We start from the raw sequence: 14,600 nt of genomic DNA on the forward strand, positions 1-14,600 counted from the left end.
ATAATAACACCAAACATTGAAGCTGGCTGTAACAGGGAAGTAGGCTGTGGGAAAGTTGTGATTTGGCAGATCTTCAGAGTGGACTGGAAATGTATTTGCATCTACTGAGTTAGGGGACCCAAGAAACTTCATGCAGGACCAACAGTCACACCACTCGGTGCTTCACATAGAAACATGGCTATTGATGGACAAAGCAGAAGTCACTGTGGGAGAGAAACCCAGCACAGTCAGCACAAAGCCACCATGGGTTGAAGGTAAGTGGAAGTTCTAGGGGCAGTGGGTAGATAATGGTCCAAATCTGAACTAAGTGCTGACTGCCACCTCTGGGCCCAGCAATCCAGCCAGGAAGCCCCATAACTGAGTCTACTAATAGGGAGAGAATGCTTTTTTTTTTTTTTTTTTTATCACTTCCAGACACTCCTGAGCTGGGAAGGAAACCTCTGCATGAGTAGCAGAGGGCTTAAAGCCAGCAAGACTCTGGTGACCATGTGGATGTGACTTCACCTATTTTCACCTGCTGGTGAGAGTCCAGGCTATCTGGGGAACAAGATTGGAAAGAATTTGCACAGAACACCTGATGGCATTTTGATACAGTGGATCTGCAATGGTTGAGGGCTGCTCCCTGATCACCAAGAATTCAGGGTGGGTCTTGTGGTTATGAGACTCTTCTGAGTATTCTGCTAACTAGTTACAATTCTGTGACCCAGACATATTTGTAGGGGACAGTTCAGGACATGGCTTAAGGCTCAGTGTTGGGCCAGCAAGTCCTGGGTCAGCCAAACCACAAGCTATGACAGGTTCCCAGGGGGTGGGGGGCTGTGCCCCTGGAGATAGGGGGAGGACAGGTACTGTGGGTACAAGGGGAATAGACTAACAGCAGAGATCTGAGGGCAGCTGACCTGTGATTTTGGACCTTAGCCTGGTAGCCAGAGCCCTTCACAGTCTACTTCAAATAGAGCCTTTCAAATAGAACCTCTGTGACCTGTGGGCCTGGAGTATCCTTCTTCATCTCCAGCTCAGGGCAAATCATCCACCCGTAGGACGACCCGTCCCTATCGCACTGGCCATTAGTGTTCTGTGGGACCTAGGGGATGCCACTTCCTCCATGGGGTGAGGCCTTGGGCCCTAAGCCATGGCAGCTCTTTGGAAGACTCCTCAAGGCTAGTGATTCAGTTCCAGATAGCTAGCCAGGCCCTCAGTGTCCTTGCCCTTCCCTACTCCCAGCTGAGGGAGCAGGGAGAACTTCATGTGCCAAGGAGCTTGAATGACAGTAGGGTGGGGACAGAAGGTAGCTCTGATAGGTCAGAAACAGGAGCAGGAAGCTTCTTTAATATATTTTTTAAAATTTTATCAGGTCTGGAGCAAGCTTCAGATGGACAGGATTGCTCAGAGATGGGCACATTTAAGAAGAATGTAGAGCCTGTTGGCATTAATGCAAACAAGCTTGTTGGGGAGGGCCAGGAGGGGCATCACAGGGTCTGTCACAGAATCATTAGGAAAATCAGCAGTAGGAGGAAGGTCTGTAAAGACACAAGGGTGATGCAGGTGCTGGGCTTGAGGACAGTGCCCAGAGAAGAAAAGTCACTCAAAATAGGAGGTTTGTCCTGAGAAGTAGCAAAAGAAGGATCAGGATTGGGCAAGGTGCTCAGCTTCTCACTGATCCAGTGGGAAAAGTAGGTGAGCCTGGTGAAGACGCTGGGGCCTATGGGATAGCAGCAGGCCTGGCTCCAGCTAGACAGCCCCATCAGAAACCAAGTGCCACCATTCAGCTTGCAGACCAAGGGGCCTCCAGAATCTCCCTGAGGAAAGAGACAGCATGAGTCATGGGGACCAAAATAGAGGGGGACACACATGGTTTAGACAGTGTGAAGTGCCTTTGCCCTCCACCAGAGTGGAGTTTAGGAAGCCTCATGTCAAGGTGGGGCTGTGAATTGTTCTCATCAGAATTACATGGAGGATTTGAAAAATCCAGACACAGAGTCCCACTGCATACCTCTTTGATCAAAATCGCAAGGGTAAGGCTTTGGAGCTCACTTCACAAAGTCTGTGGAGGGGACTCTGAGCATCCTTCTAAGCTGGCAGTCATAGACCTATGAGAATATGCAGGCAGACTCCAGATATCGGACACCAGCCCTTTGTGCTCCCAATCCTAAGTGAGTGAAGGTACCACCTGAAGTCCCATGGGGCCTGCAGGCCTCTGGGTAATTATCAGTCCAGTACAACATCCCACCTGGGCATTTGTTTTTGACTTATTAAGGTCTCTGGTTTGTGGAGCTTCTTTAGAAAACGCAAACTGTTAAATGTGCTCAGCAGAAAAGAAGTGATCCCAAGTCCAAACTGGTAGGGTGGTCAGAATGGCAGGGAGCCCAAGGGGGTCCCAGAAAAATGCTAAGGACCTTGAGGTCAGGACTCCAAGGCAGGAAGGCACCATTGGGCATAATGCTTCTATCTCATTGGTTATAAAGTAGGGACCAAAGAAACATAGCACCCTTCCAGCCTTCTGTTGAATAAACTTGACCGAGTACCCTGTGTGTAGGAGACATTGATATGACAGAACATGAACACAGACAGTACAGCACACACCATGCACAGATGCAAGATGTGGAACAGAGGCACCCAGGGGGTGGTAAATGGCAGGAAGGGCTGCCCTAACTGGACCATCAGAGAGCCTCTAAGCAGAGATGGGAGGGATGAGCAAGGCCTGACCTGGAATTTGCAGGCACAGGTAGGCGGCCTGCTTGGCACAGGTGAGGCTGAGAAGTGGCAGGGCCAGGCCCAGGCTTATCAGCTGGGAGGGTATGGATGAAGGGACATTGAAGGACACTCAGCAGGGAGGTAGTGTGACCTGATACAGATTCTAAAAGGATGGTAGGATTTCTGGGGCTGGGTGAAGCACAGTATGTGGCAGGGCAGAAATCAGCACAGGGAGACCAGTCATGAACTACTGCAGCAGAAAGAGACTGATAAAGGCAGGCAAGAAATGGTGAGGCACAGATTTGCCCTACCTGACCCTTTCCCTCCATTTAAGGTAAAAATGGAGCAAGGCAGGAAAAGCAGAATAAGGGCTGAGTGGTGGGTCCTTGGTGTGTGGAGGTCAGAAAGAGGAGGAAGAAAGCAGGAGACATAAGAGGGGCTGCTCTTCAAGTATGATGGGATGTGCTGCAAGGTGCATGGCCAAGCACCAAGTGGGAGGAGGTCAGAGGTGCACCTAGGCATCTGGCTGTCTTGGTGAGAAAACTGTGGAGGAAGGGCGAGCACAAAAGTCTGATAGAATGGGCTGAGGCAAGAAAGAGAAGTGAGTAAGCCAGAGAGGGCCCTTGAAGTGGGTGAGCCCTGTGGGAAGGCAGGCTGAGAATCAGGGCCCAGGGCAGAGAGCTGGGGAAAAGAGAAGGTATGTGTAGGTGTTTTAAGATGGGCATCATGACAGTATGTTTTTCAGCTGATGGTAGATGGTCAAGGAGAGAGACAAAGGGGTAGCAAAAGGAGCAGGAGAGGAAGGAGCTCTGTATGAGGAAGCATGTGGGGGCCATAGCTCCAAGGCTTTTCTAGGTTTGACTATGATCATGCCACTTCACCTTGAGCTATCCACTTTCCTCTCTGGGTCTCAAGTTTCTCCACCATAGAATAGAAGGATTCCACAGAGTAGGAGAAAATATTCTTAATACATATATTCAATACCATACTCATATTCTAAAATTCAGTGAGAAAGACACACAATCTCACTGAAATAATGGCAAAAAAATTTGAATAGACACTTTTAAAAAGAGGCAATACACATATGAAAAAAGTGCTTATCTTCATTATTCACAGAGAAATTCTCAGAGAAATGCAAATTAAAAATCACATTTAAAATGGCGGGCAACATGAAGTACTGGAGGCAATGTGGAGCAAACACAACTGTCAGCCCCTGCTGGGGGGAGTGCAAACTGGTACCAGTGGATTGGAAAGCTGCTCCTCAGTACCTGTGAGAGACGAACCTGTGCATATCTTATGGCACAGTAATTCTACTCCCAGGGTTATACTCAACCAAAATGTGAACCCATGTGCACTAAAACACATGCACTAGGATGTTCACAGCAAATCTATTTGTAATGGTCTCAAGTGGAAACTATCCAAATGCCACCAAGACTAGAATAGATAAATAAAATTGTAGTATATTCACACAGTGGATACCATACAGCAACAAGGTGAACAATGTAAACTACACCCAAGATGCATAAATCTCAGAAACATAATATTGACCAGATGAGAATGCATCCTGTATAATTCCATGTAGGTAAGTCCCGACACTAATCCACAGAGCTTCAGAAGCCAGGACTAGTCTCAGGGAGTTAGTAACAGGAAGGAAGTATCAGGAGGATTCTTTAGGTGCTGGTTGTTACATGATTGTGCCAATTTCTTTTTTTTTTATTTAATTTTTTAAAAAATGTTTACTCATTTTTAACACAGAGAGAGAGAGAGAGAATGGGAGGGGCAGCGAGAGGGAGATACAGAATCCGAAGCAGGTTTCAGGCTCTGAGCTGTCAGAGAGCCCGACATGCAGCTCGAACTCACGAACTGCGAGATCATGACCTAAGCCGAAGCCAGACGCTCAAATGACTGAGCCACCCAGGCGCCCCAAAAGTTTTTTTAATGTTTATTTATTTTTGAGACAGAGAGAGACAGACAGAGTGCAAGCAGGGGAGGGGCAGAGACAGAGGGAGACACAGAATCTGAAGCAGGCTTCAGGCTCTGAGCTGTCAGCACAGAGCCGGACATGAGGCTCAAACTCACGGACCACGAGATTATGACCTGAGCTGAAGTCGGACGCTTAACAGACTGAGCCACCCAGGTGTCCCTGATTGTGCAAATTTCTAAAAATGCATCAAATAGCACATGTCTAAATTATGCCCTTTTCTATGCATGCTATTCTTCAACAACGTTTTTTTTTAAACGAAGAAATGTATGGAATGAACTAGTATTCTTTGGGGTCTTCTGAACTTCAGTTCTGACACTTCAGGCTGGGGGGTGAGCTTAGGAGGAGGAAGTCAGGGGCAGGATCCAGAGAAGACACAAAGGGAGAGGGGAGTTCCCACTTGATAAACAGAGCCAATCTCACTTACTCTGCAGATGGACTTTCCTGTCATGAGGTCCGCAGCACAAAACATATCCTCGTGTATAGAATATTCACTGCTGCTGGAGTCTGGCGATTGGAAATACATTTTACAGACCTCACTGTCAATGATGCCAACCTCTCCCTCCTGCAGCTGAAATGGCGCAGCCAGGAAATCTGCAGGGGTCAGGAGTGGGGGAAGGTCAGATGTGGGTTGGAGCCTGAGAGAGGGGCTAGCTACCTCCCCAACCTGCCTGCTAATGGACATGCTGCCATTTCCAACTGACAGGATTGGGGAAGTCTCTCAGAGGACTGGCAAAGATGAAGGGACAAGACATTTAAGGCAGACAAGAGAGCAAAGGTGAGGGGTCTGCAGTGGGAAGTGCCAGGAGGGAGGTCTGGGTGGCTGCAGTGGCGTGGGAGTTGAAAAAAATGAGAAGGTCACAGCAGGGTCCAGAGCGAGCAAGGCCTCTTCACCAGTATGTGGAGTTTGGATTTCTCTCAAGCACACTGGGAAACCACTGAAGGGTCTCCTTGTGTTTTGAAAATAATTAATCCGGCAGCTATGCAGATATAGAAGTAGAGGTGGAGGGTGGAAGTTGAGAGTCCTGGCTTGGCCCAGGTTCCAGTGATGCACCTAATGGATGCTGGGTGGGGTGAGGTAGTATGTCAAATAAGACATGGCCCAGCCTCAACAAGCAGCTGGTCTGTGGATGCTTTCCATGTGGATTCTATTTCCACAGATTGCTCACAGGTCAGACTGGTGTTTTCAGTGTCACAGTGACAGCTCCGTCCTGTGGAGTGCTTGCCATGTACAGCTCTCACATGTCCTCGGGGACAACCCAGGCCCAGCAACTGTGGTCAGGGAGAGGACAGAACAGCTGCAGGCTGAGTCTATCATTGATGTCAGATGCTCCCTGACCTGCTGGCTGCTCTAGCCTGCAACTTCCCCTCATACCCCAATTCCTACCCTCCGACCAGTTTTGCAGAATCCTCCTTGCTCTGCCAGTGGTTCTTAATGAGTGACAGTGCTTCCCAAGAGGGTGTCTTTGGAAATGTTGAAGCATTGGCTGTTTTCATGACTAGACAGTGTGATTGATATTTGTGGCCAGAGCACAGCAAAGGAAATCTTGCCCCAAATACCTCCAGTGAGATACTCTGCCACATCATGACCCTATGACCCTACAAATCACGGCAAATTTACATTCTGCTTTTTTCACTCTATGTTACATTTTCCTAAATTAAAAGCATTTTCCATTGTGTTAAAAAAATATTTGCCCACCATTTCTTCTCTCTCAGCCTAAAAATGTACAAGCCCAGCAAGCAGAACAGACAAGTTTTACTTGAATTAATGGATGAGGGGAAGTGAGATTCACATAGGAATATGTTCTTAATCCAGAAACACCCAACTTTGCCTCTCAAGCCAACAAGCAAACTTGTTTTCATTTCCTTACTGTTATGCTTCCCTGAGTACCTTCCATGGTAGGGGAAGCCCAAGAGGTAACTGAGGAAGCTTTGGAGGGGCCTGACATGGTCTCATGCAGGACCTGTGAATCAGAGTGGAATCCTAAATGGCTTGGAGTCAAAGAACCCAAGTTCTTGATTCCAAAAGTTAGATATGCTCAGACTTTTTGAAGCATGACAGAAGGAAATTGAAGCTTTAGAAGGAAATGGTATCAGGGCTGGAAGGGCCCCACAATGGTTAACACACCTTCCTCCTCCACCACCCTTACCCTCCCTGCCTGCCCTGCTCCTACTCACCATCCTCAGTGATCATCCCCCAGCCGGTTATCCAGCAGCTGCTGTGAAGGGGCAGCTTCATGGTAGGCCCCGGCAGGCAGGCAGGGAGGATGTGAGAAGTAAAGTTCACAGATAGAGGCAGTTGCAACAGAGCGATGTCACTGCCCATGTAGTAGCGCTTGTTAAAGTCATTGTGAACAATGACTCGATACACTGTCATCTGCCGGCTATGCTCAGTGGGATGTTGGAGCTGATGGTACCCTAGCAGGACCTGGTAGTCAGATGGTTCATGGAACCTGTTGTGAGAGGCTGTATTATCACCTGTCTCCTCTGAGCACTGGGCTAACACCCTTGCACTCTCACCTGACTGCCTACTCCCAACTCTACCAACCCCATAAGCAACCAGACATGACCATTATTCCAGAGGTTGCTCTCTCCTCCCTTCCTAATATTCTCATCAGGTGGGCTGGATTCTTGTCTGTCTATTGCCTCAGGAAATCTGTCCTTTGAAAGTTTCTGATGGCTTTCCCAGTATGCCCCCAAATCAAAGGAGCAGAGAATCTCAGTGCTGGAAAGAAACATTGGGGCACATCAAACTATACCCCTTCATTATAGAACAGAGGAGACTTGGCTCCTTCCCAGCTCTGACCAGAACCATTGGAAGGTCCCATGGCTTGGAGTGGTTCTCAAAGACCCCATTTCTCAGCGCAGAATCATCCATTCCCTCTTCCCATTCTTCACACTCAGACTTCCCTAAAGGATGAACCCCATCTGGAGACAGGCACTCAATGAGCCTGTGTGGAGCAAACAAGCGAGCACATGGAACTGAACTTGTTTCTGGAATGTGAGCAGCTTTCCAACATACATGGTCTGCTTGTGCTGCTCCCTTGCCCAGACTCCATGTGACTGGATTCTTCTCCCACAAGTCCGTACTAGCTCCAAGCCCCTCCTCTGATTGCAGCCCATGGTACCTCTCCTGACACTGGCTCAGGGTCTACCCTCTTGCATATTCTGGTCTTTCCATCCTGCAGCACAGTAGCTGGGTTCATGTGTCACTTTCCTGATAGGATGAGAAACTTCAAGGTGGGTCTTGCTTCTCCACATCCTCCACAGTGGGCCTCACAAGGGGCCTACCACCCATGAGTGCTGAATAAATGAACAGAACCCAAGTGGTTCTCAAAGCCAGTTGATGCCAGTGGCTCTTACCTCCTCTGACTTCGAGTGTGATATTCTCCCCACTCCCTCTGGGCACAAAGTAAGCCCAGGATACACCTGAGATGCAGCCCACTCTCCTGACTATCTGTGTCCCATCTGAGGACAGAGGCCATTTGCTTCATGCCTCACTCTGACCTATAGAGACTGTGGTGAACACAGTTGCTCTTAGGCACATATTTCTACAGAAGTGACAGGAATTTCTGGATGCTGGTTAAACAGCCAGAGTCCCATGATGCTTCCATAGAGAAATGTGCTAGAATGTGCAGGTGGTTAGGACCCAGGGAAGCCTCTGGCAGTTGTGCCAATGATGACCTTTGAACAGCCTGATTGGAAGAGGACAAAATAATTGCCCAGTTTGTACAGGCTCTAATGCTCCCCCAGCCCTGGAAAGTGGGGACCCTAGAACTATTGCTCTGACTTAAAGCCTAAAACCTGTGCCATATGTTCAGCCAGGGACACTACACACCCACTACCATCTGCACAAGAGGAAACAAACCCACTGACATCTTGTTGGCCTGTCTAGAGCTGGGCAAGATGTAGAATGCAGAATCTACCTTGAGTGGGAACAGGACTCAGAATCCTAAAGTTTAAAGAAGACAAAAAGTGAGCTGGAGGCAATGACTTTGGAACTAAAGTTTGTTTTCCAGTACTTACTGATAATCACAGTTAAAGTTAATTTCCACTTAGCTATGTACAAGTAATGTACATGTAGCTGAGACAACCATACCATCTTGATATTACCAAAGTGTGAGGAGGGGGACAGATGGGAACATCCCTGAAGGAAGAGATAAGGTAAATGGCCTTTGTACTGGGAGATGTGAACTCAGAGAGTCAGGAGACTGGAGTAAGGTGGTGAGAAGGGATGGCATTCCAAGTAGAGGGGAATGCTCGGTCAAAGGCAGGGCCAACGGTGCACACAGACACCTGGTGGTGGCCAGGAACAAAGCCTAGGGAAAAAGGTCTGGGACATCATTCTCCCCCTTCTGTTCTGTCCATCTTGTGTTCCCTTCCCAATCCCACCCGAGTCATTGGGCCCATTGGAAACACGCACTTTTGGAAGCAGTGGGCAGCTGAGATCACCCAGTAGGCATCTATGAGGGCAGCTCCACAGATGTGCTTGCCGTGGTAGAGCAGGCTGGCCTGCCATGGCCACCGACGGTCCGGTGCATTCTGGCCACCAAAGATCTTCCCAGTTACTGCTGGCTTCCCACACACTGTGGAGACAATCCTACCCATGAGGCACCATGAGGTATTATGGATGCCAGCCTTGGTGTCTCTGGATGTCAGCATCAACAGGACACAGGGCCACTGTGGCCCCTCCTCACTTTTCAGCTGGGAAATCCAAGGCCCAGGGTGAAGAGACATGGCTCATGTAACAAAGAGCCACCTGGCTTCGCTGGTGATGGTAGTACTAAGGAAGCAGCCTGTGGGTCTCAATAAGAAGGGGGGGTGAGGTTTGTGGTGCAGGCACCTGCAGAGGTACACATCTGCATATCACTGGGGTGCGCAAGTCAAGACCAGGAGGTGGTGCTGCCCCAGGTGCTTCACCAGACCTTATTTCACTTAACTAGCACACCATTATTTGAAGTCCCAGAAACTAAGGACTTACTTAGGGATGCTGTTTACTCAGGGCCACTGAGGATTAAGTGGTTGCACCCCTCCCACCTCAGTCCAATATTCTAGGGAGACTGAGGCCAAATGGAGCACATTTTGCTTGATAATTCTCCTGAAGCACTGCATCCTGTTCTTAAAATGAAGAGGTTTTGGGGGCCCACACAGGCCAGTGCTGAACCTCTGCTCTTGAACTGAGGAGGCTTGAGATCTAGAAGGAAAGAGCTGGCAAGAAGAGGGGGTGCCCTGGTCTCCTCAGCCATGGGTCTCCCTGACCGTGCCCAAGGGGAACCCAGGAATTCTAGGGCCCCACTCAGCCAGGTAGAGGTCCTCCTGGCCAGTGGGGTGGGTGAGGGAAACTTGAGAGGTGGGGGAACCTGACGCCCCTCACCATACTCCCCCCCGCACTCACCATCTGCAGCAGTTCCCTCGGGCTCAGCACGAAGCAACAGCCAGAGCAGGGCTGTGGCCAGCACGCAGGCCCCCTGCCAGCCTGGGCCTGAGCCCTCGGCCCGGGCGCTTGCCATCGGGCCAGTCCACGTCGTCTTCCCAGACGAGGGGCCTGCGCCACGCGAGGCCGCAAGGGCTGCTGGGAAACCGTCTCCCTCTGTGGGGAGTGTCGCCTCCTGCCCTGCAGCCTGTGTGGGTACCAGGAGGAGGAAATGGGCCCACACACGATGCCAGAGCCCCTAGGCTGATGGGAGAAGCAGAGGACATATAGAGTCTTCTGCCAAAGGACCCCAGTTTAATGGCAGACACAGCGTGGTTATGGTGTATGCCTAGGAATATGCACTAATGGTCAGAGGTCATGTGCTTATATAATGTCACCAAATATTTCTAACTGGCTTTCAAGATCCAATGCACTCATTTCTACCCCTCCCCCATTCACATAATTAGGTCAGACTCACTATGGATAATATCTCTTTCTTAAACTCACTTGAGCAATACAGCATGGCATAGTAATGGGGTGGATATTTCATTATAGTCGCAGGTGGCAAGAGGGCATTATGCAAGGGTATGGGTTGTATGCGGAGTTCAACCTCTGGCTGCCAACAACTTATGTTCTTCCCAAATGCAAAATCATTCACTATATTCCAAGGTCCCCAAGAGTCTCATTCCATTACAGTATCAACTCAAAATTCAGAGTCTCATCTGTTAGAGAAGGTCACTGAGAGGATATGACCACTGGTTGATCTTAGAGCTAGATCCAGGCAGAAGAGGCCCCTCACTCTCTCCCCTGGCCTTGGAATGTATGCTTTGCCCACCAAGTGGGAGCTGCTTCAAGGACACCCAAGACAAGCCTCATATTTAAGTTCTCTTGCTAATTAAACCTGCCACCTACCGATCTGCAGCAGCCTGCCTCTTTTTCTAGCCTCTCCTTGACCTCTGCGAACAGGGGCCAATCTGTGAGCCAAACTAGTCATCTAAATGTAAGCATCAGTATCTCATCAGCTCAAAGTGCAAAATCTCATCATTTAAATCCTCTAAGTTAGGTGAGGATGAGGTTCCTAGCTTTAATCCATTAAACATAGTTCTTAAACAAAATTTTTCCTCCATCTGAGGACCTATAAAACTAAAGAAACTACCTACCCAACATTCCCAACACACAATGGTGGGACAGGCCTAGGATAATGCAAGACATTGCCATTCAAAGAGGGAGGAGGAGGGGAGATGGAGAATACAAAGGAGTTACTTGTGCATAAGTTTGTATATCCTATTGGACAAGATTTCAAGGCCTTAGGAAAGAATTCTCTGTGACTCTTGGCTCTGCCCTTTAGACTCTTGGTTATCCTTCTCCTGCCTTTTCTTTTAATTTTAATATTTGCTTATTTCATTATTTATTTATATTTATTTATTTGCTTTTTATTTATTTATTTATTTATTTATTTTTATTTATTTAAATTTACATCCAAGGTAGTTAGCATATAGTGCAATAATGATTTCAGAAGTAGATTCCAGTGATTCATCCCCTATATATAACACCCAGTGCTCATCCCAAGTGTCTTCCTTAATGCCCCTTATACATTTAGCCCATCCCTCCACCCACAACCCCTCTGGCAACCCTCAGTTTATTCTCTATATTTAAGAGTCTCTTATGTTTTGTCTGTCTCTTGTTTTTATACTATTTTTGCTTCCCTTCCCTTACATTCATCTATTTTCTATCTTAAATTCCACATATGAGTGAAGTCATATAATATTTGTCTTTCTCTGACCAATTAATTTTGCTTAGCATAATACTCTCTAGTTCCATCCACACATTGCAAATGGCAAGACTTCATTCTTTTTGATTGCTGAGTAATACTTCATTGTATATATATATATATACCACATCTTCTTTATCCATTCATCTGTGGATGGACATTAGGGCTCTTTCCATACTTTAGCTATTGTTGATAGCACTGCTATACATTGGGGTGCATGTGCCCCCTTCGAAACAGCAAACCTGAATCCCTTGGATAAATACCTAGTAGTGCAATTGCTGGGTTGTAGGGTAGTTCTATTTTTAATTTTTTGAGGAATCTCCATACCGTTTTCCAGAGTGGCTACACCAGTTTGCATTTCCATCAGTAGTGCAAAAGAGATCCTCTTTCTCCACATCCTCACCAACATCTGCTGTTGCCTGAGTTGTTAATTTTAGCCATTCTGATTGGTGTGAGATGGTATCTCATTGTGGTTTTGATTTGTATTTCCCTGATGATGTTGATGTTGAGCATTTTTTCATGTGTCTGTTAGTCATTTGGATGTCTTCCTTGGAAAAGTGTCTATTCATGTCTTTTGTCCATTTCTTCACTAGATTATTTGTTTTTTAGGTGCTGAGTTTGATAAGTTCTTTATTGATTTTGGATACTAACCCTTTATCTGATATGTCATTTGCAAATATCTTCTCCCATTCCATTGGTTGCCTTTTAGTTTATAGTTTTGATGATTGTTTCCTTTGTTTTTGTTTCCCCCAAAGACAAGTTGAGTAAGAAGTTGCTGTGGCCGAGGTCAAAGAGGTTTTTGCCTACTTTCTCCTCTAGGATTTTGATGGCTTCTGTCTTACGTTTAGGTTTTTCTTGCATTTCAAGCTTACTTTTGTGCATGGTGTAAGAAAGTGGTCCAGGTTAATTTTTCTGCATGTCACTGTCCAGTTTTCCCAACATCGTTTGCTAAAGAGACTGTCTTCATTCCACTGGATATTCTTTCCTTCTTTGTCAAAGATGAGTTGGCCATACATTTGTGGGTACATTTCTGGGTTTTCTATTCTGTTACATTGATCTGAGTGTCTGGTTTTGTGCCAGTACCATACTGTCTTGGTGATTACAGCTTTGTAATACATCTTGAAGTCTGGGATTGTGATGCCTCCAGCTTTGGTTTTCTTTTTAGAATTGCTTTCACTATTCGGGGTCTTTTCTGGTTCCATACAAATTTTAGGATTGTTTGTTCTAGCTATGTGAAGAGTGCTGGTGTTATTTTGATAGGAATTGCATTGAATATGTAGATTGCTTTGGGTAGTATTCACATTTTAACAACATTTTTTCTTCCATAAGCATGGAATATTTTTCAAATTTTTTGTGTCTTCAATTTTCTTTCATAAGCTTTCTATAGTTTTCAGTGTATAGATTTTTCATGTCTTTGGTTAGGTTTATTCCTAGGTATATTATGGTTTTTGGTGCAACTGCAAATGGGATCAATTCCTTGATTTCTCTTTCTGTTGCTTCATTATTGGTGTACAGGAATGCAATCGATTTCTGTGCATTGATTTAATATCCTGTGACTTTGCTGAATTCATGGATCAATTCTAGCAGGTTTTTGGTGGAATATTTTGGGTTTTCTATATAGAGTATCATGTCATCTGCAAAGAGTGAAAGTTTGACTTCCTCCTTGCTGATTTTGATGCCTTTTATTCCTTTGTGTTGTCTGATTGCTAAGGCTAGGACTTTCAACACTATGTTGAATAACAGTGGTGAGAGTGGACATCCCTGTCTTGTTCCTGACCCCAGGGGGTAAGCTCTCAGTTTTTCCCCATTGAGGATGATATTAGCAGTGGGTCTTTCATATATGACTTTTAAGATCTTGAGGTATGATCCTTCTATCCCTACTTTCTTGAGGGTTTTTATCAAGAAAGGATGCTGTGTTTTGTCAAATGTTTTCTCTGCATCTATTGAGAGGATAATGTGGTTCTTGTCCTTTCTTTTATTGAGGTGATGTATCACATTGATTGTTTTGCAGACATTGAATCAGTCCTGCATCCCACGTATAACTCCCACTTGGTCATGGTGCATAATTCTTTTAATGTATTGTTGGATCCAGTTGGCTAGTATCTTGTTGAGGATTTTTGCATCCATGTTCATCAAGGAAATTGGTCTGTAGTTCTCCTTTTAGTGGGGTCTTTGTCTGGTTTTGCAATCAAGGTAATGCTGGCTTCATAGAATGAGTTTGGAAGTTTTCCTTCCATTTCTATTTTTGGTAACAGCTTCAAAAGAATAGGTGTTAACGCTTCTTTAAATGTTTGGTAGAATTCCCCTGGAAAGCCATCTGGCCCTGGACTCTAGTTTTTTGGGAGATTTTTGATTACTAATTCAATTTCTTTACTGGTTATGGGTCTGTTCAAGTTTTCTCTTTCTTTTTGTTTCAGTTTCGTTTTGTTTCAGTCTATATGTTTCTAGGAACTTGTCCATTTCTTCCAGATTGCCCAATTTTTGGGTGTATAATTGCTCTTTTCTCTTATTATTGTTTGTATTTCTGCAGTGTTGGTTGTGGTCTCTCTTCTTTCATTCTTGTTTTAATTTATTTGTGTCCTTTCCTTTTTCTTTTTGGTCAGACTGGCCAGGTTTTATCAATTTTGTGAATTGTTTCAAAGAACCAGTTCCTGGTTTCATTGATTTTTTTTTTTATTTCAATAGCATTAATTTCTGCTCTAAACTTTATTATTTCCCATGTTCTGCTGGTTTTGGGTTTA

The 14,600-nt window shown here is 46.0% G+C and overlaps 1 protein-coding gene across 1 annotated transcript; it reads right to left on the bottom strand.

The window, feature by feature from the left end:
* Positions 1-1,362: 1,362 nt before the first annotated feature.
* On the bottom strand, positions 1,363-10,185 carry LOC122228206 (serine protease 40-like). Its single transcript, XM_042953144.1, has 5 exons — positions 10,071-10,185; positions 9,099-9,261; positions 6,854-7,128; positions 5,103-5,269; positions 1,363-1,799 (listed from the first exon to the last, which is right to left on the bottom strand). The coding sequence occupies exons 1-5, from the start codon at positions 10,183-10,185 to the stop codon at positions 1,482-1,484; spliced, it is 1,038 nt and encodes a 345-aa protein (XP_042809078.1). The 3' UTR covers positions 1,363-1,481.
* Between the last annotated feature and the right edge of the window lie 4,415 nt (positions 10,186-14,600).

Source organism: Panthera leo, chromosome C1 (assembly GCF_018350215.1).
Source record: "Panthera leo isolate Ple1 chromosome C1, P.leo_Ple1_pat1.1, whole genome shotgun sequence".
NCBI lineage: Eukaryota > Metazoa > Chordata > Mammalia > Carnivora > Felidae > Panthera > Panthera leo.

What these genes read in the sequence shown, in the direction of transcription:
- LOC122228206 (XM_042953144.1), bottom strand. Translation starts at nt 10,185, where the DNA reads ATGGCAAGCGCCCGGGCCGAGGGCTCAGGCCCAGGCTGGCAGGGGGCC. An exon ending in GCTGCCCACTGCTTCCAAAA is followed by an intron (nt 7,129 to 9,098) that starts GTGCGTGTTTCC and finishes CTCTCACAACAG; the next exon opens with GTTCCATGAACCATCTGACT. An exon ending in GGGGATGATCACTGAGGATG is followed by an intron (nt 5,270 to 6,853) that starts GTGAGTAGGAGC and finishes TGACCCCTGCAG; the next exon opens with ATTTCCTGGCTGCGCCATTT.